This window comes from Zonotrichia albicollis, chromosome 5 (assembly GCF_047830755.1).
Source record: "Zonotrichia albicollis isolate bZonAlb1 chromosome 5, bZonAlb1.hap1, whole genome shotgun sequence".
In the NCBI taxonomy this organism is placed as follows: Eukaryota; Metazoa; Chordata; class Aves; order Passeriformes; family Passerellidae; genus Zonotrichia; species Zonotrichia albicollis.
In genome coordinates, this window is record NC_133823.1 from 53,136,431 (window position 1) to 53,163,247 (window position 26,817).

The 26,817-nt window shown below is 39.5% G+C and overlaps 1 protein-coding gene across 4 annotated transcripts in view; it reads right to left on the reverse strand.

Moving 5' to 3' along the window:
* Positions 1-26,817, reverse strand: part of STK32B (serine/threonine kinase 32B) — a 163,349-nt gene that overhangs the window by 44,663 nt on the left and 91,869 nt on the right. For all 4 annotated transcript variants that reach the window (XM_074541751.1, XM_074541750.1, XM_074541752.1 and 1 more), the window contains 2 exons: positions 8,526-8,563; positions 1,425-1,514 (listed from right to left, as the gene is read on the reverse strand). In XM_074541751.1, coding sequence (XP_074397852.1) covers positions 1,425-1,514; positions 8,526-8,563 — 128 coding nt within the window. The remainder of the gene's footprint in view (positions 1-1,424; positions 1,515-8,525; positions 8,564-26,817) is intronic.

A 26,817-nucleotide genomic window follows, 5' to 3' on the forward strand; every position in this document is an offset into this window, starting at 1 on the left:
GAGGCTTTAAAGATAAAGTTTTTCTGTTTATTTCCTTAAATTTCCCATAGCAAGAAGTGAGAAATCCTATAAGTGCCTCTGCTAGGAGAAAGGCTGGAGAGTCCCCTCATATCTGATTAAACACAACAGGTTCCACATGAAAGTAAGACTTTATAAAACTTCAAGAGGGGTAAATGGCTTTCATCACATCTCATACTGTCATCATTGTGAAAATCAGCATAGCATAAGGCATGTCTTATAGAAACTGCCAGGTTTCCTTGGTTCTGGTGCTCAGCAGGTACCATGGTTGAAGGTTACTTTGTCTTGTTATACCAAGGTTAAATTGTGGTTTGAATTCCTGGTAATAGAAGCTTGTCAGCAACTATAAAGTCAACCTCCCTAATTCAGTTTTGGTTTTTTTCTATTTGTCTCATAGTCTAAACATCTCAGGAGAAGCCACATGGAAAGTGATACAGCCTTACAATCAGAAGTCACTGCAAACTGAAAATTCCTTGTAGAATTGCACTGAAGTTAGAATTCCTCACAAAGTAAAAGATATAAACTAAAGGAGGAAAGCAGCACCAATGAATGTCTGACCATATCTGTCACACACTTAATGTTTGGTTTGTTGAAGCTTTGGTGTCCAAACTGTGCAACAGAGAATCCTTACCCATCACTCTTCATCTGAAACAGAGGATTTTTACAGCTCTTAAAGTTTTGCTGTCTTCTTACGGCTCCAAATAAATGCAAGGGTGACTCTTTTGGTTCTTTCTGAATGGTAAAGACTGCAACTGGGGCTTTTGCAGCTTCTTTATATTTCCAGGAGATGAGGAAGGTGCAATGAAGAGAAAGTAAGTTGGTGGATGGTGTGATAGCCTTCATAAAGGAAAGGAGAGATTTTTTTTGGTACTGTTTCTTCTTATGAGGCTGATGGATATGGTGGAAATCTGATGAGTGGGGAGGAGGCTTCAGGAGTGAAACAACTACATGAGCTGAGGTGAGCTTAGACCAGATCCATTAGTGCAAAAAGGTAAAATCTTTTCCATCTCCCATCTTTCCCTTGACCTCCTAATGCTCTGTATGTCATGCACACTTCACCTAAGCAGATACACCATATATTGTTGTGGTGCAAATATATCATATATTCTTGTCTCAAGGTGTGGGGATTTACAGAAAGTAATACACAAATTCTCCTGAATTTGAATTCACAAAACCTAACAGAAACTGACTAGAAGAGTGTAGAGATCAAGCTCCTGTATGAAAGTACATCCAAACAACATCCTCCATCTCTGAAGATTTTCACTGCTGACACACATATATCCTGTCAAAAAAAGAAGTTGATCACATCTATTTTATGCTTTTACAACTTAAAATCCCTTTTCTATATCATTAGTCAGCCTTAATATGCAACTTTTCTTACATTTTTAAATGTATTGAGAACTTACCCATGTAGGGTTTTGTGCCAGCCATAGAAGAAGCTTTTTCTGAGCCTTTCACTATGGTTGCTACATTAAAGTCAGTGATATGAACGTGTCCTGCAATTACACAAAGTAAAAACAGAAGTTAAAATAGCACATCATGCAAGTATTCCTCACTTTATCTAACATTTAAGGGATAATGGAAAAAAACCACAATTTGAAAGATATGTTACATTAATAGAAACTTAATATTAAATGTTATTCTGAACTAGAAAAATCAATTTGGAAGCACAGTGATGGAATAGTTTTCTTGTTACCCACTACCTGTCTGCGCTCCTGAACTGTTTTTGCTGATCCCCCCTGAATCTTCTCATGCCATGAACAAAGATAAGAAATGGCCCACAAGAACCCATTGAAGTTGGGTTTAGCAAGTTTAACTTGAAGTTTAGCAAGTCCAAGTGCAGGGTACTGGATGGGGGCAATCTCAGACATGAACACACATCGGGAGGTATGGTAACTCATTGAGGGCAGCCCTGGGGGGAAGAACTGGGGGTTTCTGGTGGATGAAAACCTGGAGATGCCCCAGCAGTGTGCATTTGCAGAAGGCTGACCCTGTCCTGGACTGCATCAAAGGAGGCACAGCCAGGCTGAGGGAGGTGATTTCTCTCTCTCTGCCCTTGAGAGACCTGTAGCAGATAGGGCCTGGCGTTCGGAAGATCTCGTGATGTTACGGGAAGACAGGGCCCCTGCCCCCTTAGATAAGAAAATTAACATAGGAATGTAGCCCCCTGAACCGGATTCCGGTAATTTTCCACTTGCCCAGGTAACTTTCCATCCCTACTAACCATAGATGGTAAAGACAGACCCCTACCTGACGTAGAAGCCCCCTAGACTATAAAACCCCATGGGAAGAGAGAATAAAGGCCTTTGATCCTCCACCATATTGGTGTCCGCGTGTTTCTTAGGCCCAAGCGGCCCTGGGGAAATGGGCCGCCGTGCTGCTTCCTGAAACCAGGCCGCCTGCCTTGTATCAGAAGGCAACAGAGACCCCCCTGGAGGGTGGTGAGACACTGGCCCAGGTTGCCCAGGGGGTTGTGGATGCCCATCCCTGGCAGTGTTCAGGCCAGGCTGGGCTGGGCTCTGAGCCCTGCTCTGATTGAAGGTGCTCCTGCCCACAGCAGGAGGGTTGGAACATGATGATCTTGAAGGTCCCTTCCAACCAGAACCATTCTGTTATTCTGTAATTCTCTGTCTTCTCAGAAGTAACATGCAGAAGCAGATGTGAAGCTGGGTGTGAAATTTGTCTCATCCCCAGCTACAGTCACCCCTCACATCTCAGGTACTTGTGACACTGCCTGCAATTGCATCCACTACAGGTCACCATCAGCCTTTTTTGAGTCTTCTCAGGGAAAAGAGGGAGAGGAGAAGACAAATGGTGTTTTTATCACACAATAAGTATAATATTAGATCCACAGTAGCAGAAGATGTGCATATAACAGGAACAGATCCCAAATCATCACTCATTTGACAGCAGGTTGCAAGATGAACAGTAAGTGGCAGAAGTCAGCCTGAGAATGTGCTGCCTGAGCAGTCAGACATGACTCAAACTGCACTAATGGGGCTGAATGGCCCAAATCTTCAATTACTCCTTTCCTGGGATAGTTTATAAGTTTATGATAAGCATGGGTTCAATAGCTCCACCACTGTGAAGTAATAGCTGTTAATCCTGGTTTGTTATATGCAGGTAAACTGAATAGAAATCCAGCTTGAAACTATGTAAAGCTTTAATTTGACAAGTCTTCTGTTAGGTTTTGTATCTTTGCTCAAGGACTGGTGTTGTGGAGTGATGCAGATGCCATCCTTGCTGTGATTACATCTGACAGTGCCGTGAAGGACATGAAACTCCCTTCCCCGTCTTAGCTCTGCACTCAGATCATGATTAATATATCATGTGTTGAGCTAGACTTCTGAGTGACAAATTTGTGTGGGTTTTTTTTAATCAAGGTCTCAGTCTCATTCAATCCACAGAGTGGCTCAGGCTTTGGGCATGTTGAGCAAGGGAGGTTTTTAATCATGTTTGCTGCCAGAGATGAGAAGAGTGTAACAATTGACTGATGGATTTTACCCTGGTGCCTGACGGAGGAAGAGAAGTCTCAACAAAATGTCATGCTGCTCCAACAGTCTAACCCAGCTCCAGCTCAAAGACCACAGGAAAGGTATCAGCCAACCTCTAATTGTGCAGCTGTGCATGTGTGAACTGAAATTCTCAGAGGACCCTAATTTGGTCAGATCTGAGCTGATTTTGAAGGGGAAGTACTTAAGAAGGTACTTCCCACTGCTAAACTTTAAGCTGTTTCTCCAAATGAGACACAGTAGAAGTCTTCAATGAAATGGTTTGCCCACTTCTCCGCAATTTTTTTGAAAAACCTGCCTGGATTTTATTAACACTTTTTTCCTAAGATGCCCAGGTCAGGAAGCCCTCTACACATGGCAGAGAAAAAGTATGAACCAAGAAAAGGCATCTCTTTATCCAAGGTGGGAAGTGTTAGGCTTCCATGACAAGAATCAGTGCTCACAGCCCAGCTTGACATAACAATTCCAAGGTGGTATCCTACTCCCTGCTGGCTGGAGTGTAGCATATTTGCAGTTTATTTCTGCCATCATAAAACACTGTGGCTGAAGGCTTCTTGAAAATCATAACTGAAAAACATAAACTCATGGCAGTAGTTTAAAGCAATTCTATGTACACTGTAGAATGAAAGGTTGCAAGGATCTTGGTAGCCTAATATTATCTCTCTTTTTTTGACAGATAATAGAAATAGAAATATATATGAAGTTCTGCCACTTAAATGACAGCATTGCAAGTGATGCTCCATTAGAGTGCCAGTGTCACTGGCATTTGTCCATTGCAAAACATCTGCTGCATCCCATCCATTCAGACTGATCCAAACAGGTGATTTGCAATGAAAATTGCCTCTCCTGCAGTGCATTATTTTCTCTCCCTTTAATTAGATTTCGTGTAGCAAAATCAAAATAGCACACATGAAATGTTGTATTCATTGTTTATGTTTAAAATGCCTTTCTGGAAGGTAAGGGATGGATCATGAAGGAAGATTCTGAACACTTCCTCTGCATCCTGCTGCCCACAGAGCAACAGGCAGCTCCTGTGCATGAGGCAGGGCAGAGTTTACTGCTGGAAAAGCATCACTGAGCTGCTCCACCTACGGCAAGAGAGAGACAGAGAAAACACCTCCCCAGTAGGGAGACATTGAAAAAGCTGAGGGTCTTCTGCTGACAGGAGGGTGCTGAAGGAGTCTTTGAATATCTTGAATCTGGTGATTGCAAGTTATTATTCATCAAATCCTGGAATTCTAGATGTTTGGGGTTTTTTGTTTTTGTTTTGGGTTTTTTGGGTTTTTTGTTTGTTGTTTTGTTTTTTTAAAGAATCTTTTAAAACATATTAAAGAAAACATTTTCTTTCTTAAAGGATGGTAAACTTCTACAATTTGTTGCTCCAGGGGATTGTAAAGGCAAATATCAGCTGCAGCTTCAAGAAGGCAGCTAACTCAGTAACAAGACTTTCTTCACATTCTAAATGGAATACGCAAAGATGCTCTAAAATCCTACCACAAAAAAATTGTGGGTGATAGGCAACACTGATGGCAAAGTGGCAAAAAACATGTTCCAGAAATGTTTCCTCTTGTCACCAGTTGCAATAAAATGCTGGCCAAGGGCTTGGATCTGACCTAGCAGGGAGTCCTTGCTCGGTAAACCAAGCATGGATTTTGCTGAATGAAACCATATTGGGGAAAATTTACCTGAGAGGTGTTCAAACCCTTAAAGGCTCTTTGTAAACAGATTGTATTGATGGTGTGGTCACTTAGCAAGAGGCTAAGCCTGGATGCAAATGTAGAGCTTGTAATTTCTGCAGAACCACCAGCAATGTTAATTTCAATGGTGCTACCAAAGAGCTGTAGGAATAATGTTATCATCTCTTGAAAAAGTCAGTTTATTACTCTGTTTACCACTGCTTGTTTTACTGCATTTAAGAAATTCTATGCCTCTTTGACATCATAGTTAATAGATCATGCAAACTTTTAAAGATATCTTTAATTTCTTTGATATTTAGACAAAAATACATGTACCAAACTTAGATTCCAGATCTAAGTGCTGTCACTTCAGTTATATTGTTCTAAACCATTAAAATGAATGGAATAGAAGAGGAACCAGAATTCTATCACTGAGAGAATTCTAAAATGCTTTTTTCTGTACAATGCAGTTGCAATAGCTCCCTGAAACATGAGGCAGTCCCTTCAGCTGTCACTGGAATAATTCTATTTTAGATATATGTTAGCAGAACAGAGAATTACTACTAATATTAGAGATTAGTGTTAGTCATAAGAAGAAGAGCTTTCTGGGAAAGCTGAGAAAAAAGCATTAAAAAGGAGCTTTATTGATTGAATTAATTTCCTTAGAGGGTCTGATTCTGGTTCAGAGAATGAATCCTGAAACCATCCCTACTTTCTCTCTCAGAGATTGGATGTGTATTCTCTCCAGGAGACCATGGAATCATCCCCTGACAGGGGCTGAACACCACTTTTAATGGTTGGTTATCCCATTCTCATGTAACATTCTGCTTTTCAGGATCATCAAACATTTGTTTCCACTGATGCATCAGAACATGTGATCAGCAGTGCTGAGATTTGGCTTTGATGAAAAGCATAAGGAAAAATTCAGGATTCATCTGCCAGAATGATTTTGAATAGGTCGTCTATGTTTTTCTGTGATGGGTTTTTATTTTTTTTTTCTTTTTAATTTGTAAATTAGATTGATCACTTTTAAGAAAAATCTTTTGTTTTCATTACTTCTGTACTCCTGAGGTATAGCCTGTAAGCCATACAGATAAATTGCAGTGAAACTAGTTTTACTGAGCACAAATATCTATAATATGCATTCTTGGTATATGCTATGAAAGTTAGTCAATTTAACTGCTTGGAGATGTAAGGTAATGTGCATGGTGTACCCCTAAATTTTGACTTCAGCCAGAATAGGTTTCTTCAGTGAGGCCAAAGAAATCTGAGTCCCTGAGACAAAGTCTCAGTCAGAAATGTTGTGCATATCCAATTACTTGATATTTTGTGTAAGCATAATTTTTTTAATGAACTGTAAGAAAGGCCTAGGGGTAAAGTCAAGCACATAGGAAACTGTTGTGCCATCTTAGAGGCCACAGGCTAAAATAAAGTTCCTTCCTGTACACCTGGTTAAGCTCATGTTAGGTGAATTTGTTACGCTTACTCTGCAGCCAAATATATTTGTGTTGCATATATTCAGCATATTTTTCCATTGAGTAAAATCTGATGATTTTGTTAAAATGGCATTGCTATGCTGCAGCTTAATCAGAGCTGTTAAAGACTTCAAGAATAGCTTTCTTCTTGCAAAAGAGCTTCACTTCTGTAAAGTAAGCCTGAAGTAATTACCATGGAACAGACACTGTCCATATTAGTGAGTTGAAGTGTATAGACCCTTTACAGGCTTCAGGGAATTCCTTCCCCAACTGTGTGAGAGCTCTTTGAACCTGTTTGAATGCATGAATTGATAAATTCTGCTGACCAGGATTGGTGTGCTTGTCTGGAGAGGTCTGTTCTTTCACCCCTTGTCTGCAGGTGTGCAATGAGGGAGCAGCACCCTGCTGCTCTGCAGAAGAGAGGCCATCCACCCCAAAATTTCCAAGCTGCCTGCAGATAACTCTGTTGCTGAATAGTTTATTATCACAAAAAATCCCCTTCATTTTGCATCATAGTGCTTACTGTGGTGTAAGTTCTTTGTGATGCCTGAGGCCTCATAGGAAAGCTCTCACAAGAGAGTTTGTGTTTTAGCCACAAGAGGCTGGTTTTGTGCACTAATTGACCTTGATGAGGGGCAGGGAGAGATAAAGGTGACTGTGCTTCCAAGGCTGTCAATCAGAGATTTAACACACTCATACTCATTTTGTTTTGCTATTGACATCTTTAATTTACCAGGACTTAAAGGCAAGATATTTCTATTTCATGCTTGTTTGCTGATACCAGAGTCTTGGGAACATTAGCACTTATGGGTCTAAAGCATTAAATTGCTGAAGTTCTAGATAGTTTAAAACTCCAGTATCACTTAGCTTTATTAGCTTTTGTGTTCCCAGGAACAAACATCATCTATGCTGAATGTTACTTCTCTAATCAACTTTTACTTGTGTATCCAGCAGCTCTACAACAGATTTTGAAACATAATGCCATCATTGGCATAATTTCAATATTATATTTTCTCAGAGGTTTTCTGCTTTTAATCAGTTTTGGAAGTAAACTTTCCCACGGTAGCAAGCACACATCTCCTTTTTCTAGCTAGGCTTTTTCCTCTTTGTATTTCTGTTCTAACTGATACAAGATCAATGCCCTCTTTTAACTACATTTCTCATGTTTTCCCTATAAACTGTTGCAAGAAGATATATGCCATTTTAACTAAATAATTCTTGGAGAGAGTATTTGTTTAAAATTTAAGTTTAAAAGAATCAGCTGCATTTCTTTCATACCATATCTTTTATTTTGACGAACCTGGAATTAGTAGTAAAAGTTCAAAGCTATTTATTCTTGTCTATTCCTTTTTATGCTATTTAAGCCAGAGCTACATGTGTGGAGAGAAACTTTGCAGTCAAATTTCCAAAATCCCTATCTGGATTTTAGAAAGATAATTTTAGATATCCACATGAGAAATAGTTTGCTATGTGGAATTTCTTAGCCCTTCAGAAGTTCTAAAAGAGAAAATAAAGTGCTTGGTACTGTTGTATTGGTAAGCACCTAAAAAGGGGTTATGGTGATCCACACAATCCTGTTAATAAAATACTAACTTCTTTTTACTTAATGTCCCTGCTTATCTCAATTCATATTGAATTCCTTTGAATTCAGACCTTGAAAATTTCTGCACGTTTCTTTGGCAATAGGAGGGAAAACTACAAAATCCACAAGGTGGTCTGAGAGAGTTTTTTGAGAAAGCCCAGATTTAGGTAGGAATTCAACATTGGAGGTTGATTTACAGTGTGTCATGAGCATGCCACTGAGATCTCAGGAATTAGAGATTCTGAGGGAAAGCAATACTCACCATGTTCATCCAGCAGTATATTGTCAGGTTTGATGTCCCTGGAAAATAAGGAAAGGAAAACATTACATTTTGTACCCAAAGAAAATCTGCAACTTTAAAGTTTTCCCCATTTGGGTGTGAGGACTAAATCACTTAAATCATTACAAACCCAAAGAAAACCATATAATACATAAAGGCAAATGATTTTTATCTACATATTTTTGCTGCCCTGAGAAAACATGCATACTAAAGAGTCTCTCTAGGTTTCCATTTATTGTAGTTTTGTTTGCATATGGTTAGCATTGACATAGGTCTGTTTTTCAAGATTGTGTGCTTTGTTCTTTATAGCAGCAGTAAAATGAGAAGGCAGACTTGCATCTAGAAGGTGCCTGATTGCTTCAGGGACTCCACATTTGACAGAAATAATTTAATTGGAAGCATAGGTGGTTTACCCTATCTGCCAGACCCTGCTAATCTGCCGTGCATCCTCACTCACACACAACAGAGCCCCGTGATCTGTCTTGTGCTAATTGAGTGTGTCCTGCAGCTCTGCTGTCATTCCCAGATCCCCACTTGGCTGTCTGTGACCAAATACCATGCTGGGGAAAGGAGCAGGGATAGGGAAAGTGGAGATTATGACAGGCTAAAGCATCAGCTCAACTCTGCCATTCTTGGCACAAGAGAACAATATGCCCTAGAGAGTTGCACTTTCAGGATTATTTTCTGTTCACCCAAATTCATGCTGCTGTGAGGAGGGATGGAAGCAACTTTTCCCCACCACTTTCAGGCATTCCCTTCCTCTTTCCTTGGCCCAGAATTACTGCCACTGGTGTGGAGCTGCTCAGGGAAAATTCATGTCTTGGCTTTGTTGGCCAGAATGGCCCTGGTGAGGCTCAGCTGGGGCTGGGTGAGCCTGATGGGCCAGTGCTGGGTGGCACTGCTTTGACACTGGCACTTGGGGTGAGCCTGATGGGCCAGTGCTGGGTGGCACTGCCTTGACACTGGCACTTGGGGTGAGCCTGATAGGCCAGTGCTAGGTGGCACTGCCTTGACACTGACAGCCAGCACTTCATGCAGGTTTGAAACTCCTTGTTCTCAGTGAGGCATTGCCAGAGTGGCAGAGCAGCAGCTGAGCAACTTGAGCAACAGTTTTGGCCCTTGGGCTGAACTTTCCACTTACCTCAAAAGGCAAGGAATCATGAATTGGCAAAATAAGCTCTTGAATGTCTACAAATGGACTGCAAACACTCCCACCTCTGTAATCTCTTTTAGATAAGAGCTAGCTTGATTATTCCAATTTAAACATTTCTTAGGAAAGTTTTTTCCCCAATGTGCACATAAATGAAATAATAAAAAAAGTGAAGTGTCACAAAAGGAAAATGTGTTACACCATATTTTTTTTTCTAAATATAAAGTAGAAGGACTTCTAAAGTCAACATTACACATGAATAGGATAGAAAAAGCAATTATAATATATTTATTGATTGCATGATATGAACTCATCATCTAAGTTTCACATCTTTATTGAATGAAGAAGGAAACCTACACTTTCCTTAGCATTCTGGATTCCATGCTTTCTAGCCCTTGCTGAGATTCATATGAAATCATGAAGTATTCTAAAATATTTTTATAATTTGTGTAGTGGAAGCTGAGGAAACAGTATGAATAAGAAATTAGTTTGAATAATTCTCTGCATATTTGGAAATAATGTAGAATGCATATATATATATCTGTGTAAGGAACTGGATCTCATTATGAAGAACTATCTGGCATGGAAATTTAAAGTTATACCAATATTTCACTGTGAAATACTGGCTACCTATAATTGTCTGATTCAGCAGCAGTTCTAGTTATTTGTGCAATACAAATAACATCAGTCCTAGAGCCTATTGTAATACAAAGAACATCAGTCCTAGAGCCTATTTCACCCAAAATCTTCCACTCTCTGAGTTCTCTTTCCTTTCCCCTGTAATCACTTGGCATATCATTTGCAACACTATAATCTTTCCTTCCCTGATTTCTTATGGGTGAAGTTGAGAGAAAAACTGTATATTTGTTTATAGTATGAAACATGTCTGTGTTTTGTTTAAAATTGGAATTTTGTATTTTGTTGAATTTGGTTAAATTAGCGTAGGAGGTCCTATGCAATTCTAAATGTAATGTTATATCTAATCTCTCAAGTGGTGAGAGGGTTTTTGAAGGAGTTACTGCTCAGATGGTTTCTATATTTTCCAGTGGCAATTTTGTCTTTGGTTTCTGATAACATTTTTTTGATAGAGTTGGAATTGTGATTTCCTGTTGAATAGTCTTTGTGGTTGATTCATGACTTGAAAATACAGCAATAACTTTCCATGGAAGTAAGCAAGTAAGTAATAGTTTTGACAGTTGAATTGAATATTTTAAACTTTGCCTTCCCAAATTTTAGCAAGCACAAACTGTCTCTGCACTTCTCATGTGGGTAAAAAGATTGGGGTCATACACATGTACATTTGGGTCTTTTTGTGGCTTCCTGAAATCAGTGATACATTCAACAGCTCTCCAAACTCTTTTCCCCAGTGTGGTGGTTTGACCAGGAAGGAGTGAGAATTCTGAGAAGCTGTAGTCAAACCAATGAAGGTTTTGGGTTTGAGACTGGCACCTGGTGTAGCCAGTGGAGTTTGGACACACCTCCGAGAATACACAGGGGTTAAAAAGCAGGTCACTGCCCTTGGCACTCTCTCTTGGGACGTCGCTTCGAAGAAGTCAGATCACCCTCCCCTGTCCAGCCTTGCTGCTGGGCGGGGGAGGGGCAGCCATGCGGTAGGCCCGGGGCCTGGACAGAGATGGGGGTGAGGAAGCTCTCAAGGATGGAAGGGTGGAAGAGCCCCAAGAGACATCGGGCAGTCATCCCCCCCCGGAGGGAGAGAGAGGAGAGCCGGCGTCTGAATGTGATAGCAGCCAGCCCGGGAAGAGAAAAGGGGGGAGAAGAGTGCAGCCTGGCCGGCGGAGCAGCAGCACCTGTGAGAGTACCAGCATTCCGAGACAGACAGAGACTAAAACTTTTAACCCTTTCTTACATGATTGGGGCCTTGCAAAAATGCTAATCCTCCTCGAAGCTGAATAAGAAGGGAGATAAGAGATGAGATGAGACAAAGACCTGGCCCGAAGAACGTAGAGATGATTGAATGAGGAGAGATAATTTGGAATGGCCCTTTGGCTGGACTTTTCTTGTGGCCATGGACTCAGTTGTTCCTGTGACACAGACTACATTTAGGAGGAAGCAGTGGCTCAAAACCAGGAGAGTTCTTCGTGAAGACCCCCCGGCCCCAGGGGGTTGGAAAAATATGGGGGGGACAGATGTCCCAAAAGCAGAGACTGTGCCTTTTTAGAGTGAGACAAGGCATCCTTGAAAGACAACCCTAAAAGCAGCTCTGGCCATGCGTCAGTGGTGAGAACACTGGGCATAGAAGGAAGATGTCACAAGCGGCAAAAAGACTTTTTCCGGGCGGTGCCGAAGTGACAGGGAAGCACACGAGGTTTCAGTGTGTTTCCAGGAGAAGCCTATAGAACAAGAAAGACTCCTTTCCTCTTCATGAACTGCAGTTTGAGTATACTAAAGTGTGGGGCCAAGGCTGAGCAGTTGATGATTTAAGAAAATGTATCAGATTAGGAAAGTCAGGTAGTGGGGAGGGGGAAAGTGGTTTTTGTAAAGTTTTCAATTCTTTTTTCTTTTCCTTATAGTCTTTCCCTATTTTCCTGTAGTTTAAGTAATAAAGTGTTCTTTATGTTTAAGTTAGAGCCTGTTTTGCTTATTCCTGGTCACATCTCACAGCAGACACCAGGGTGAAAGCATTTTCATGGGGGGCACTGGCTCTGTGCCAAGCTCAAACCATGACACCCAGTTTAAGAAAATGAAGAATTAGAATTGTACAGTCATTAGCAATTCACCAAGAATAAAACTGATCAAAAGGATAAATTCATCTTTATGAGCTACTGCCATGTGTATGACAATACAGCACCCAGGGATTGCTCATTACAGGACAGTGCCTTTTTTGTCATTTTTTTTAAAGAAGATCAGTTCAAACAATTTGAATATCTGCTGTGGTATTTCATCATTAAACAGTCTATACATTTTTATAGCCACCAGAGAAGACATTGACAAATCCACTTGACAACTGTATGTATCCTCAAATATATTCTTCATTCAGTTGGTGTCCGTAATGTTCAGAAAGTTCACTGGTAAAATTAGATCCGTGCTTATCCTTCCATGACTAATTCAGGCAGAGGCTGATACTTGATACAGATGTGCACAAACCACAAAGCCTTTCCCACCTGAGGGATGTTCCTCTCTGTTGGCTTTGCTCATTTTGCTCAGGGGCAGGCTGTAACTGGGGGCAGGCACCACAGGGCATATGGCCTTGCACACAGCAGCACAACCCCTCACTCCCTGAGGCAACTTGCTGGACTCACAGCCCTGCCTCAGACCTCAAACAGGAAATTTTAAACTGGTCTAACAGCGAGTGGAAGTCCTGGGCTATTTTAAGCCAGAAGGTATATTAAGTCAGATACTGCTGCTCTGGGGTCACATGCCGGGAGATGCACGAGGTGCGCGGATTTGTGAGGCGGGTGAGGAGGACAAGCACAGGGTCACCCTGCACACAGAGTGTCACCATGCACACAGAGTGAGTGTCACCATGCACACAGAGTGCCACCCTGCACACACAGAGTGCCACCATGCACACAGAGTGTCACCCTACACACAGAGTGTGCCCTCCAGCAGCTCCCTGCTGGGTGATTGGCCCCAGTTTGCAGCGAGCACTAAAAGCTCTGCTCTCCAGAGGCAGCTTGTTGAGAGCTCTAAAGAGTGCAGAGGAGCAGGGGCACTGCTCTGCCCTTGCACTGAGCACTGCCAGCCAGGAGCAGGGCACAGAAGGTTCAGAGGGGTCCAGGGGAAGACTTGGCAGGCCCAGGTGCATCACAAGTTACTGGATGTATTCAGGACTGAGAGCTTCTGGACTCTGTTATATTTAATTTCTCTAGATAAATAATTAAATTCACTAAACCACTGTTTTAGTGAATTTAAAAGATAAATCCTCTTTAGTTAAGCAGTTTAAATTCAAACATACTGTGTAAGTGAAATTTTGGTTTGATTACACATCAATTTTCCTGAAAAAAATTTCCCATTAGCAAGATGTTTAAACAGCAGGATGCGAAATGCAGCACTTTCACTTAAGGATTTCCCTGTTACACATATCCCTAGTTAAGAGAATTAATTGAAACACTCATTTCATAATCCAAGTACTTTGAACCCGCTCATAGGAGAAATTGAAGGACTTTTGCAAGGATCACATTCACCATAGTTTGAATTCAGACATGCCCTGGGCTTCTTTCTCACCATTCATCAAACAATGACCAGCAGAGCTATGGAAACCTCCTTGACACTGATCTCATAAATACAGCTTTGTCAGTCTGTATCACTACTACTCCAATTGTTTTTGTATGAAGAAATATCAGAGGCACATAGAAATGAGAGTAGAGAAACCTTAAAAGTGTTTTGCTCAGTGACAGTACAAGGCATAAGTAAAATCAAAACTGGGTCAAGAAACTCAAAGGTGTGAACAATATAGAAAAAAAGATAAAAATCCCACCATTTAATTGCCATTTGTTGATATTGCCTATGAAAGCATTTCTAGATTTCTTCAATTGCCTTAGCTACAAATAGCAAAATAAAACTGCCTGAAGGAATGGAAGTTGAGTTAGAAGATGCTGCATATAATTTCCAAGTAGGAAAGAATGATTAATAATCTACTTGTATCTTTTATAACATCTAGGCTCCGTGTGCATCCCATGTGCTTGAAGATTTTCTCTCTGCATGGAGTAAAACCATGCACATGGCTCAATTCATGTTCACTGCATCTGCCAGTCAGAATATCCTCCCTGGAAAGGCTCATAATGGTTATAAAAGGAATTGGGTTCAAGAATCTGCAGTCTTAATTACCTTTTCTATCAGTTTCCTTCTGATGTTATGAAGTAGAAGTGGGTTTCTAAGTCAAGAGGTGGAGAAGTCATGCAGACTTCATCCTTGTTGGTTTTCAAGGCCTGACTGGATAAATCCCAAATAACCTGTTCTGATCTGAAGGCTGACCCTGCTTTGGGAAAATCATTATGCCAGAGGTGTCTGGAGGCCTCTTCCACCCTGAATTAGTCTGAGTCTAGGAAAAATAATGTATCCAAGTTCAAAGACTGTCTTACTTCCCCTCCTTTTGACTACTAGGAAGTTCATGAAAAATTGAAGAAAGTGGTGAGAAAACTGCATATGGGGAATTTAGTGAGTCTTTGATATAGTCCATTGCAGCTGGCAGCTAGTGAGAGCTTTCACGTCTTAAATTCTATCATGGGGCTTGAATGCTCATGAAGAAAATAGTAGGAATAAATAGCCTATCTTCATCCTGAAATGAGGTTAAAATTGAGATGCCCTGCAGTTCATCACTGGAGAGGTGTAACACAGTATTTATTATCTATGTAAGTGGTAAAAGAATGAGGATTATATCACCTAAAGAGGATTCTGAGAAATCTCAGTAGGAATGACTAAATCTAGGTGACTGTATTGCTAGTGTCAGATAAAATGACAGGAATTATATATATATATATATATATATATATATATATATATATATACATCAAAAGGAGAATCTGAATTGCTCACCTGAATTAATGACCATGAATAGCCTTCCAGAGGTCACACTTTTGTGTTCCTTATTAGATTAAATAATTATAATAAAAAGACTGAAAAACATGGGATGATGCCACTTGCTCTAAAGCTTGAAATTCAATACAATCTCACAAAAAGTTTCATGTGATGTGATCAGTCAGGACTTCATAACATTTTGTCTCTGTTTTTACTGACTGGACTTGAAATATCCATCTACAAAAGAAAGGAGTATCTCTGGTGAATTCAACCATTATTTGCCTATTTTTCTCAAGAAAACATTGACGGCTGATTCAGTGGCTGCCACCTCACATTGAAAACAACTAACTTTGGGTAGGTTACAGAAAATTATTTTTAAAAGGTACTATGCAGTAATTTTAAATAACATCAGTCCTTCTGGTTATACAATTTCTTAGGATCTGTAAGAAAACAGACAAAAAAGAAAAGATCTAAGGCTAAACAAAAAAATTCCTTGTGAATAAAGAACAAATAGATTCAATTGCTTAGTCAGCAGCAGAGACCTGTAAGGTGCCATGAGACAAATAATAGTATCTACATGGTCAAAAAACTTCTCTATTTGCTTTTGGAACATGAATGTGATTCATATTCCATAAAACCAAGGTAAGATAAACAAATATTTTATTTTTAGAACAGAGAATTAAACTCAAGTTGATTACTACAAGAGATAATTTCATAAAAATTCTTCTGATGTGAATAACAGAACTACCAGCTAGAGATACTTCAGCTAAGATTAATCTAATTGATTGAGGAAAGCACTTCTACACCAAATGCAGACACTGTCTACCTCCTCCTCCAGGGCAGTGGTGATGCCTCGAGCCCATGGACAACAAAACTCCATGGGTCACAAAACATGCTCATCTCAGTCTGGGTGTAGTAACCCAAAATTCACGTGTGAATCACTGAAAAGTCATTGGCTGGCAGTGAAGGCAACCCATGTCCTTGCAGAACACTAAGGGTTTATTTTCTCAAAGATAGCTTCAACACATAACAGAGAAATCAAATTAGATGGATTTTGCATTCTCATAAGGATGCAAAGGAAGGATTAGGATTCAGACAAAGGAAAAGGATTCAGACAAAGGCCCTTGAGGTCAGTGGAAGGATTACACTGGCTTCAGCCAACATTGTTTCCACTCTATACAAGATTAGGATTACACTGGCTTCAGACAACATTGTTTCCACTCTATACAAGATTTTCTAGTACATTTTTCTCTTCAGTGCTAACAACTCAACTGTTGTGTAGGATAAACCTTAAAGTATTGAGTTAAAGGTTTTTTCTTAATCATGCAGTTTGTTTCCGATGATAATATTTTTTTCCTTAAATAGAAATAGGCATTAAGATTAATACTAGGTGCATAGCAATTCTCAACAGCCATAAAAGGGGCAATAAGGTGGGAAACATAAGCTTCAACTGTGGATTATTTGAGTTCACATGAGACATCACTGGATTAGAGCACTGAAGTGAACCATATAATGTGTGATAAAGGGTTTTCTCCTAGTTATGGAAAGAAATGTAAACAAATTCTGATTTCCACAGAGAGGCACCTTATTTCCTTCCTATTTTTTTATTACACTCACAAATAATACCAATATCCAAGGCATACAGCTCATAAAAGAAGTGACTGCATAGATATTGAGGTTTTCTGTAGCTGAATTTATTGACACTTTGGATAAAGGAAAATTCAATATATAGTAGCTACTGTACACCCAGAGATTAATTTTTCCAAACATGCTTTGCTCCTGTGAGGGTAGCCCAGAACTGAGGTATCTTCCAGAGGTAGATAGGTATCTACTGTACACCCAGAGATTATTTTCCAGAGGTAGATAGGTATCTACTGTACACCCAGAGATTAATTTTTCCAAACATGCTTTGCTCCTGTGAGGGTAGCCCAGAACTGAGGTATCTTCCAGAGGTAGATAGGTAGGTTCCAGGTATCTTCTTTTTTGCTCAAGAAAAAGCCTTAATGAAGTGAGATGAATCTTTTATTCCCTTTGTCAACACCTGATCACTCATTTATCTTTACTTTTTTTGTCCTGACCAACATTGTTCCTAGTTTCCAGAACTGCTCAATGGTTTTAAAAAATGATCATAGTAAGAATCTCAAAATTCTTTACTGTTATTTACAATTAGATGAATGGGAATGAAAGACTTTGACAGCTCCTGGCCTCTGATTGCCTGTTCACAAACCACTCGCTTAGATTTCGGCAGTAATTGCTGCCACTTACTGTCCTTTCATAAAAAGATCTTCAGAGTCTTCTGTTCCTGCTCAAATGAATGTTGTGACAGTATATGACCTTGTGCATCACTGTAATTTTGAAATTTAAACAATTCAGTAAAACTGAAAATAAGCTGAGAAGATGAGGTATTAGAGCATTCTGTTTTTCTCTGCAATTTCCCTTCCTGGGCTTTAATGCAGAAATAAAATAACCCATAACTACTTCCAACTACTTGTCTGGTAGCAAGCATTTACATGTTTCTAATCAAACTCCCACCATCCAGTCCATTATCACATTTTGGAGCCTTTTCCTTCTGTGGGACAACCTGTGTGGCAAGACCATTGTCCAGCCTGTATGAAACATAACTGCTGTAGTAATTTTCACAAGTGAAAAAGCTCTCACCCATGACTGGAGGCCCTACCTCTCCAAGTGCATTTAAAGAATATCTGAACACCTGGCTCAAGGCTTGGGATTGTAGTGCCAGTTACATAGAAACAAGTTATTGTGGTGCTGAGTTGTGCTGTGCCTGGAGTTCCTTTCTAGTTTAGTACTATTTTTTACCAGGTGTCCATGACAATGCTGGATTTACCTAACACTTGTTCCAGCCAATTTTATATAGCTCTGAAAATAAAACTGTCAAAGAAGATATCAAAACATGTTTACTTACAAATGCCTGAACTCGAACAAGCTTGTTATTTTCCAATTTTATCCCCATGTGGAAATATACAAATATGAAAACATCTTCAATTCTTTCCTTGTAGCAATAGGTGGCAGTAATGATATCTATATTTGTCTGGATGGCCAGTGGGCTTTGGAAACACTATTTGTCATTTTTATCATGGATAAATAGTTGTAATATATGTTGTTATCCCAGCTTGAAGAAAATTACCTTTCTACAATAAAGGAATCCTATAGCTAATCTTTCAAATATCTGGATATATATAGCCAGATAATAGTCTTCATTGGACTTCTGAAATCACACAGATGTCAAATTAAAATAAAAATATTAAACACAGATTATTTCATTATATTTTTCTTATTGGATAATCCAAAATTGCTTTACCACAGAGGTAATTATATTACAGTAGCAAGAAAAATAGGCAAAGATTCTTAAATGTCATAAAAGCTAGAAAGATTTACCCAAAGGAGTCTGTGAATTTGTACTTTGTCTCCTGTGTGCTGATATCTCAGAGAATAGGATTGGAAAGTACCACTGCAGCCTTATAAACTCAGCTTTTATATCTTCCTGACACAATGGTTCTTTTTCACCTAAACGTTTATAAGCACAAGCAATCTAATGCTTAGTTTTCATTTTGCCTGAAGGACTTAAAGTAATGACAAATGTTACACATCCTTTGCTGGAACTGTTTCCTAGAGTAGAGCACGTGGAGGAGTCATGCAAAATCACCACAGGGCAGTAATTTTTGATAATCTCACAGCTGATGACTTCAACATTTTCTGTGTTATAGAGTCAAGTATTACTGAGACCTTCTGGGTGTACGTGTCCAAGGGTCAAACCACTCTGAGTGAATCAGCTTTTAAGAGCAGGTGACACCTCTGATAAGCATGGGAAGGGCACGACTCATTAGGCATTAACTGGAGCATGGCACTGGGAGGGAATTGTCTGGTACAGCAGGAAAGTGTCTGCATTGCAATGGTGCTGCTTTCTTCCATGGCCCTGTGTAGAGAGCTTCTGACTAGAAATAAGGGAGAATGTACTTGGTGTGTACTCTGCCAGCAATTGCAAGACTATCAGTCTCCTTCCAGTAGAAGGCATAGGCTCTCTTCCGATTTTCACAGGCAGAAGTCCATGTGTGAAAATAAATGAGAGAAGAAATTGATGACATTTGCCCTCTGCCTAAAGACAAATCAGGAGAACATTGTTACTGATAAGCACATTTGGCTTCATCTGTTGTAAAAGCCAGCATCGTAAGTGTGGTGTTTTGTAATGACTGAAATTCATATAGCTGCTCCTTTGTTTTTCTCTGCATGAAATATGGAACAGATCCATTCAGATGTATTGCATCCCCAAGAGTACGCTCAGCTTATCAGGCAAATTCAAAAAGAAAATTTACAAAATTCAAAGCACACAGGTGTGGTTGTCAGCCACTGTTCTTAAGTGCATAATTACTGTATAATATCCCTAATATTTACCTTAAACATTCTACCTACTTCTATACCTAAAAGTTCATGTGACACCTGTTAGAACAACAGCGCCCACAGTAATATTATCACATTATTTAACAGCTGTCTCCTTCATCCATACCACAGTGCAACCAATTATGGTCAACAGGCCTGGCAACTAAAGTGTGTCTCAGCATGGTGCTCTTCATGTGCAGGGCAAACAAAGAAACAGCATCTTCTGAAGGTTCCAGGCTTTCACTTAGTGCCTGGGCTCAATGCAGCGGTGAAAATTCCCAATAAGCACATTTTCTGCAGCAGTGCAGCAGGGAGAAGGGCTGCAGACCAGCAGTCAGGAAACAGCCATGTGAGGCTGGGTGGTTCACTCTGATCTGAAGCCCCAAATCACCCTCACCACTGACAGCATCTCCTGCTGGCTTGTGCCTCTGACATGGGTATTGGTATTTGGACCTTTATTCCTCAAACTGACCACCTGGCATCCCATAAAATACACAATCAGAACATATCACCAAGAGGATGTTGAATGTTTTCCACAGACAAGTTAACTTTTATGTCCTGCATATTCTTCCCCTTCTGGGTAATTTTATGGATTTAATGTATGCAGAAGTTTGCTGCGGTACACCAGGAAGGGAGGTACAGTCTATTCCAGAAAAGAAAAGTAAATTTCATAAATGGTTAAAAAACTGACCTGCTACTACCCGAAACATCAGTAGCATGTCCTATGACACCTTTCTATGTTGAGCTTCACGTATCTTAGTAATAAGCTATTTGTAAGCACGTATCTTAGTAATAAGCTATTTGTAAGGACAGTTTTGTACGCTTTTAAGAAGGAACATTTGCAAACAAACTCACAGAGAAATAAATATGTGTATTAATGCACATTGCTGTTTAGAATACATGAGATATGGCTGGCCACATTTGACCCAAACCCAACTCCTAGTTCAGCACACCACCCTTCTAAGAAATGTCCCTATTCTAGGAGATGTCAACAACATATTGCTTGTTGCCTGAAATCAAGCAGCCAAGTATTCTAACTCCTCTTGAAGAATCTGGATGAGGAATCAGGAATTGGCAATACTGTTAGAGCCCACAGTGCCTGGTTAACTGGATTAGCTAGGCAAGAATACAGCAGGGTTGAAGGTGAATTTAGGCTCTGTGTAGAGAAACTGCTGCTACAGTAACTACTTGCACTGAAATGATTATGAGGATTATTCTTGCTATTTATTCAAGTGAAAACAGATATGAGATTCTGATCTCAGGTTAAAACACTTGGATTATGTTCTGTTGTGAATTAGGCATCTATATACCCATTTATTGCCTTCAGATGTATAAACATCACAGTCTTTGGAGTGCAAAAGCCATTCATATGACTGTCTATTTTTAGATGAACTAAAACTTTATAGATTCTTTTAGTTTTATAAATGTTTTTGGCTAGGTTGGCTTATTTGAAAAGAAAATTATAAAAGTACAGACTCCCTCATTTAAGTCTTGGTGAGCTGTGGACTAAATTTTTAAAGACATAAGAAAAATCTTGCATGCTGTGTGAAATTATGAAAACAACTGGGGATGTTCTCAAGTCAAATTATTGTAAGGTGTTATCACAGAAGTGCAGGCAGGTGTTTAAGCCTCTTGCAGGAGTTACACTCTGAGCTCTCATTGTCTTGTTTGACGTCATCTCACACCATGAACAACGCAATCCTTCATACATGGTTAATTGTGCTGTATTTAAAACACCTTGCACACTTCAGAATTTTTTTAGTTGCTGCCTTAAAAAAACCCCATACTTCTCAGCAGCAGCATGAACCTTCTGAAGTTCTGTATTGTCTTCCATCTGTGTGAGGCTTAGAGGGGATGTCTGTGGAAGGAGCCCGGGGTTTCCTTGCTTCCCTCCAAGGCAGGTGGACTTGACAAGCTCAGCTGTTTGTGGCATGCAGGGAACCTGGAAATACCACACAGTGGTACAACTTTTTATTGCTTGTGTACAACTGGAGCCACACCTCTGCTTGGGGAGTTATGATCTTGTCTCATGTAAGGAAACTTGTGACCAAGTGTTTCATAGGAGGGAACAACAACAGGAATTACAGACCCCATTAACTGAAGAGTTACAGTGGTCTGATGTGTAGGTTCAAAAATCTAGACAACTAAAGCTTAATAATTCCATTTCTCAGCTGCAGATCTCATATGCTATTTCTTTTTGACACTGTCTCTTCCAAAAGCAAATATTAAACAATAATGACAGGATAAAAGACTGTTTGCTGGAAATGTACTTCCTTAAATACATGCTCATATTTCTTAGTTTCAGCAGCAGAGGTACTCTGGGACTCAGGGAAATAAGCTGGTACTTTAATTAGTGTTAACTCTCTTTACATACGTCAGTGCATGTGTTTGCATTGGGGTGCATCTGTAAAACATTTCTGTGGCTTAGGAGATTTGCAGAAGACAGTTGAAGGAGCACCACCAGGGGAAAATTCTGCAGCATCTGAAATTAAGAGGCAAGCTGTGACTCTCTGTGGGTTTTAAAGGCAGAAGTCTAGATAACTAATACATTTAATTAGCATAAAAGCTGAGAAATGCAGCATCCTGGCAATAGCTTTTCCACTCAGCAAGTCTTGTTAAGTGACTATATTAGTAATTGTTACTGATTATTGAAAATACATCCATTATTTTTTATTGGATTTCATTCAAAATAGACCTCTGACAGTCATTGAGTAGTCCTGTTGGTCTGAGATTTTAATGAAGATCATATCTTAATTGTTGTAGCAACCTGGGGGAGAAACATAGGAAATGTAAAACTGCATTTCCCCACATCATCATCTTTTCTAGAAATACACAGACAGATTGATCTTTATGTCTGTGTATTAATTTTTATCTGCAGAGCTCTGAGCAGAGGTTTTCACAGCTGGTAAATAAAGCTGTTTCACCCCTACAATGACAAAGAAAGACATACTGAAAACCACTGAACCTTCAGTAAATCTTATCCCACTGACTGGGAATTCACACAAGCCACCTATTTCCTCTGTTACTGCACCCCTATGTTCACTCTCTCTGCTCACTCCTAACTTTGGCTTTTTGGGTCTGACTCTTTCCACAGCAGTTTCTCTTGCCCACTGCTACAGCACACTCTGCACTCCCTGGTCTTTCCCCCAGCCATCCTGGTTCCCCTCTGGACATCTCTGCCCCACTTGATGCAGGTAGATGATGTCCTTGTTTTGGTGCCCTCAAATTAATCTATTTTACCTCCAATTTTTCTTTTATTGCTACTGTCTGTCCAAAAAGTAATGTCAAAAATATTTGCGATCTAAACTCAGCCTGATAGTACAGTTAAGACAGTATCTGAGTATAGAAAGGGGGCCTAGTTTTATCATAAAACCCTCACATTTATCTTCTAATGTATCTGTGTCCATAACTAAAACTCCAAACCTTAAAAATTGTGACATGTACACTAAGAATATCACTGAAATAAAATTTGAGACCCTAATGGGATTAGACACAGAATAGTCACTCTGAAAGGCAAAAAAAGAGAGATGCTCTGGTTTTGTATTGTGTTTTTCTTGGGCTAGAAAGGAATTCCTCTGCATTCAGAACACTACAAAAGTTTCACATTTATAACAAAATGAAGAGCTAAATGCCTGAATTAAAATGGGTAGCCACTGGATAGAAGCTATTTCTCATTATTATTAGTCAGAGTGTGGAGATGATTTTGATCATCACTATGAAAAATGACCCAATTAATCTGAACTCAATTTAATAAATTTTGGTTTATTGAAAATGCACTGCCTACCAAGTGCTGTTCCCACCTTGCAAGGTCCCAGTTTGACCTAGTGCTTTAATGTCTTTCCCCACTGACAGTATTTCTTCATGTGCAAGAGCACGACAGCTGCTGAATTGCAGGTTTGCCTTGTCTCCTCTGCTGCAGGAAAGCACGATTATCCACACAGCATTATCCTGGGAAATTCCCCGGGGATAAATGTAAGCTGTGTGTGGACATGTTGGGAGAAGCAGAGGCTCATCAGTAGCACTGTCTGTCATACAACATCAAAGCTTTGAGCTGCTGTGCTTTCCCCTCTCTAAAACCCATCCAGGGGAGTTGGGACAGGATTTTACAGAGAATATAGAAATGTTTGAAAATAACCTTGAGGGAGTGTCATGAGGAGCATTCAAGAAGAGGTAGAGAGAAGAAATGCAAGGGGAAAAAATTGAAAAGGCAACTTCAGCATAACAAAACTGATGGCAATTTGTGTCTTTATTGCAGTCCCTGCTCATAAGATAATTTATTTTTAAAGAAGAAACTGTCAGATGATCACAATTACAATTCTCCCTCTTTCTCATCTCTCAGTATATCTGTGGAATCAAAAGTTGTGCAAAGGAGACCACATCTCACCCAAAATACCAAAGCCATACTGAAAGCTTCTGAATGCATTTCCAAGGCATGAAGGAAGCTCAAATTGCAATATTCATTAATGAAATATCTTTTGCCATACAATGAACCGTTCACTCAACAGCGAAGATACAGAAGACTACTGCAGGCATGGAGAAATCAAGTAAAAGTGCACTTTTTTCCTAAGTCTTTTTTATTTTGCCATATATTAGAAAAAACTTGCATTGTAAGGAAATCTCCAAGGGAATGATAAAATACTTTATGTACGTGTTACTTATCCAAATTGAAAAATATGTTGCCACCACTGAAGCAGAAACAGGAGAAGGAAACAATTGTCCATATGTTGCTCTTGGTTCATACTTTGCTTAGCATTAAATTTACACTCTTTTTCCATATTTCATTTTCCATCTACATACTTTAATCAAAGATTTTAGATTTCTTCACTTACTGCAAACAGAAAAGATTCAAGCACACTGCCTGCAAATCTGCCATTTCAGTGGAGAGAATATGCCTGCTCAGAGTCATGGTGGTATGAAATTTCCAAGATACAAAAATATCAGAATATTTACAATACTAACACTAAAAGCTTTGGAGGAAAAGGGATTAATGTTGTATCACATATGGTTAGCTCTGTTCTCTCCTCTGTTAGTTAGGACTTCACATCATTGCTCATTTGATCTCCCTGGATCAGCCTTTCATCCACTTTCAAATGCATGGAGTGATTGGGGTAGGAGGTGGAAGGCCAAAAACCAGGGTAAGCCAGGCAGTGCCATATGAGACAGTGGATACTGTTATGCCTCTGTAGAAAGAGTGCCTAATCATTTTAATTATTAATAAAAATTATTTGCATATATTTATTCATATTCTTGATTATTATATTTAGCATAGCAGTATCAACATGCTATTAATATGGTGGGCTTTGCTGGCATAAATCAGCTTGGAGCGGACACCCATACTAAAATCACTTGAAGCCTTCAAGCAAAACCAACAATTTTAATGGATTTGTGTGAAAAAAAGGCATCTCATATAACTGGTCACAAAGAAACTAGCAATATGCTAAAGCAGAAAACCGGCATTAACCAGATCAGATTGGTGGGTGGAGATCTGAGATAATCTTGAATATAAAACTCTGCTTTAATTCTTTCAGCATCTTCTGCTTCAGTGTCTGAATGTCTAAAAATGATTCATGACTGAAATTTCAGTACTGAGAAGTAGAGGGAGGAAGGAAGGAAACAAAGCATTAAATTTTATTATCCATCAATAGGATGCTAAATTATGGAGATGAGGGATATGTAGCATTTTAATACATATCATGAGCCTTAGAGCCTGCTTTTCCTAAAAGTTCATGTAAAGGGATTATTGAAGAAAACCAGGAAGGGAAAAGCAGGAATACAGGCAGGTCATGGAAACTGCTTTACATGGGGGTGCAACCAATGTTTGTGTTTGTGATGTACACAGCACATTAGATGATTTTCTTATTGATTGCTTCTCTGTTTAAAAACAGAGACCCAGACAAGTGTAGATATAATCTAGACACAAAGAAGTGTATGACAAATCTAGAAGAAAGAGTTATTAATTCTTCTAGAAATTTCTTCTAGAAATTTCAAACAATGTTGTCTAAATCATAATTTTTTACACTGATTTCAAGGTTTCCCTGAATCCTCCCCCATTTCATTGTCATTTAGCTTCAACCAGCAGAAAACCCATGAGAAATCTCTAAAATCACAATGCCATCACTAGGGTATTGTGGACTTCTACATGTCTAGATCATATCTACCCTTGCCTGGCTGTCTGATTTCAGACAGAGATGCAATCAATAAGAAAGCCAGTTATTGTGCTGTTCATGTCACCAACACACACTTAAGATGGCCTTGATTTAGGTTATCTTTAGCCACTAGTTTTGTTACCTAATGCAAGATGGTTAGCCAAGCTCAGTCTAAAAGTCACATGGTCCATCTCCCACTATTGACCAGACATGTAAACTCTAAATTATTTAGGGTTTGTGAGATGAGTTTTCTTTGGCTAAACAAAAGATTTCATTTAAGCACTTCCTATTATTATTCCTAATAATGAGACAGGGAAGATGAAATTAGGGACAAGAGGTGACTTCATCTACTCACTTGAAAACTGTAAGGATAAAGCAATTCCCTGCTGGCTTCAGTGAAGGTGTCTCAGCCATGGGGAATTGAAGGAGTGATGGGCACCTTGTGGTATTTCACCTCAGTAAGGAAGGAAGAACATATCAGGCCCACAATAAAAGATTGTATCTGTGCCAGTGGCAGGAACTGGAGCACCTCATGGGACATCCTGCATCTCAGAGTGTTCCTTGTGTCTCCATCCCAATACAGCCTGCTTTAGTTTATTTGTAGTTTATATACTCTGTGTGTGGAATTCTCTGTATTTCCAAACTAGCTTCATTTATTAGCAGTATCTTATCTGGTATATCAAATAACTTTTTCTGTAGCTAAACAGAAGTAAAATTAATTTGTTCTTGTAGGGAGAGAACTCTGTTCAGAAGTCAAAAGGCTTGTTCTCTGTGTATTTGTGTCTTGTGGTATCTAATTCTTTGTTAAATGCATGACTGAAATTTAAATACCCTTTGTGCCTAGAATTTATGAATCACTTTCTTTTTTCATCTTTGCTGGCACATAAGCATTCAGCAGGTGTTCGGGGCTTTATGGTTTGCATGGTGCTTATTTTTTGACTGGTTTTGATATGTTTTCTGATTTACTTCTCTTACGCAGCTCATTGCTCAGTTCCTGCAATTTTTCCTTGGAATAATGTGGGCTAGCACTTGTTTAAAGGACATGATACAATGCCATGGAAGAGACATGGGAACACAAACTAAGAAAATTCAGTGGATGAACCTC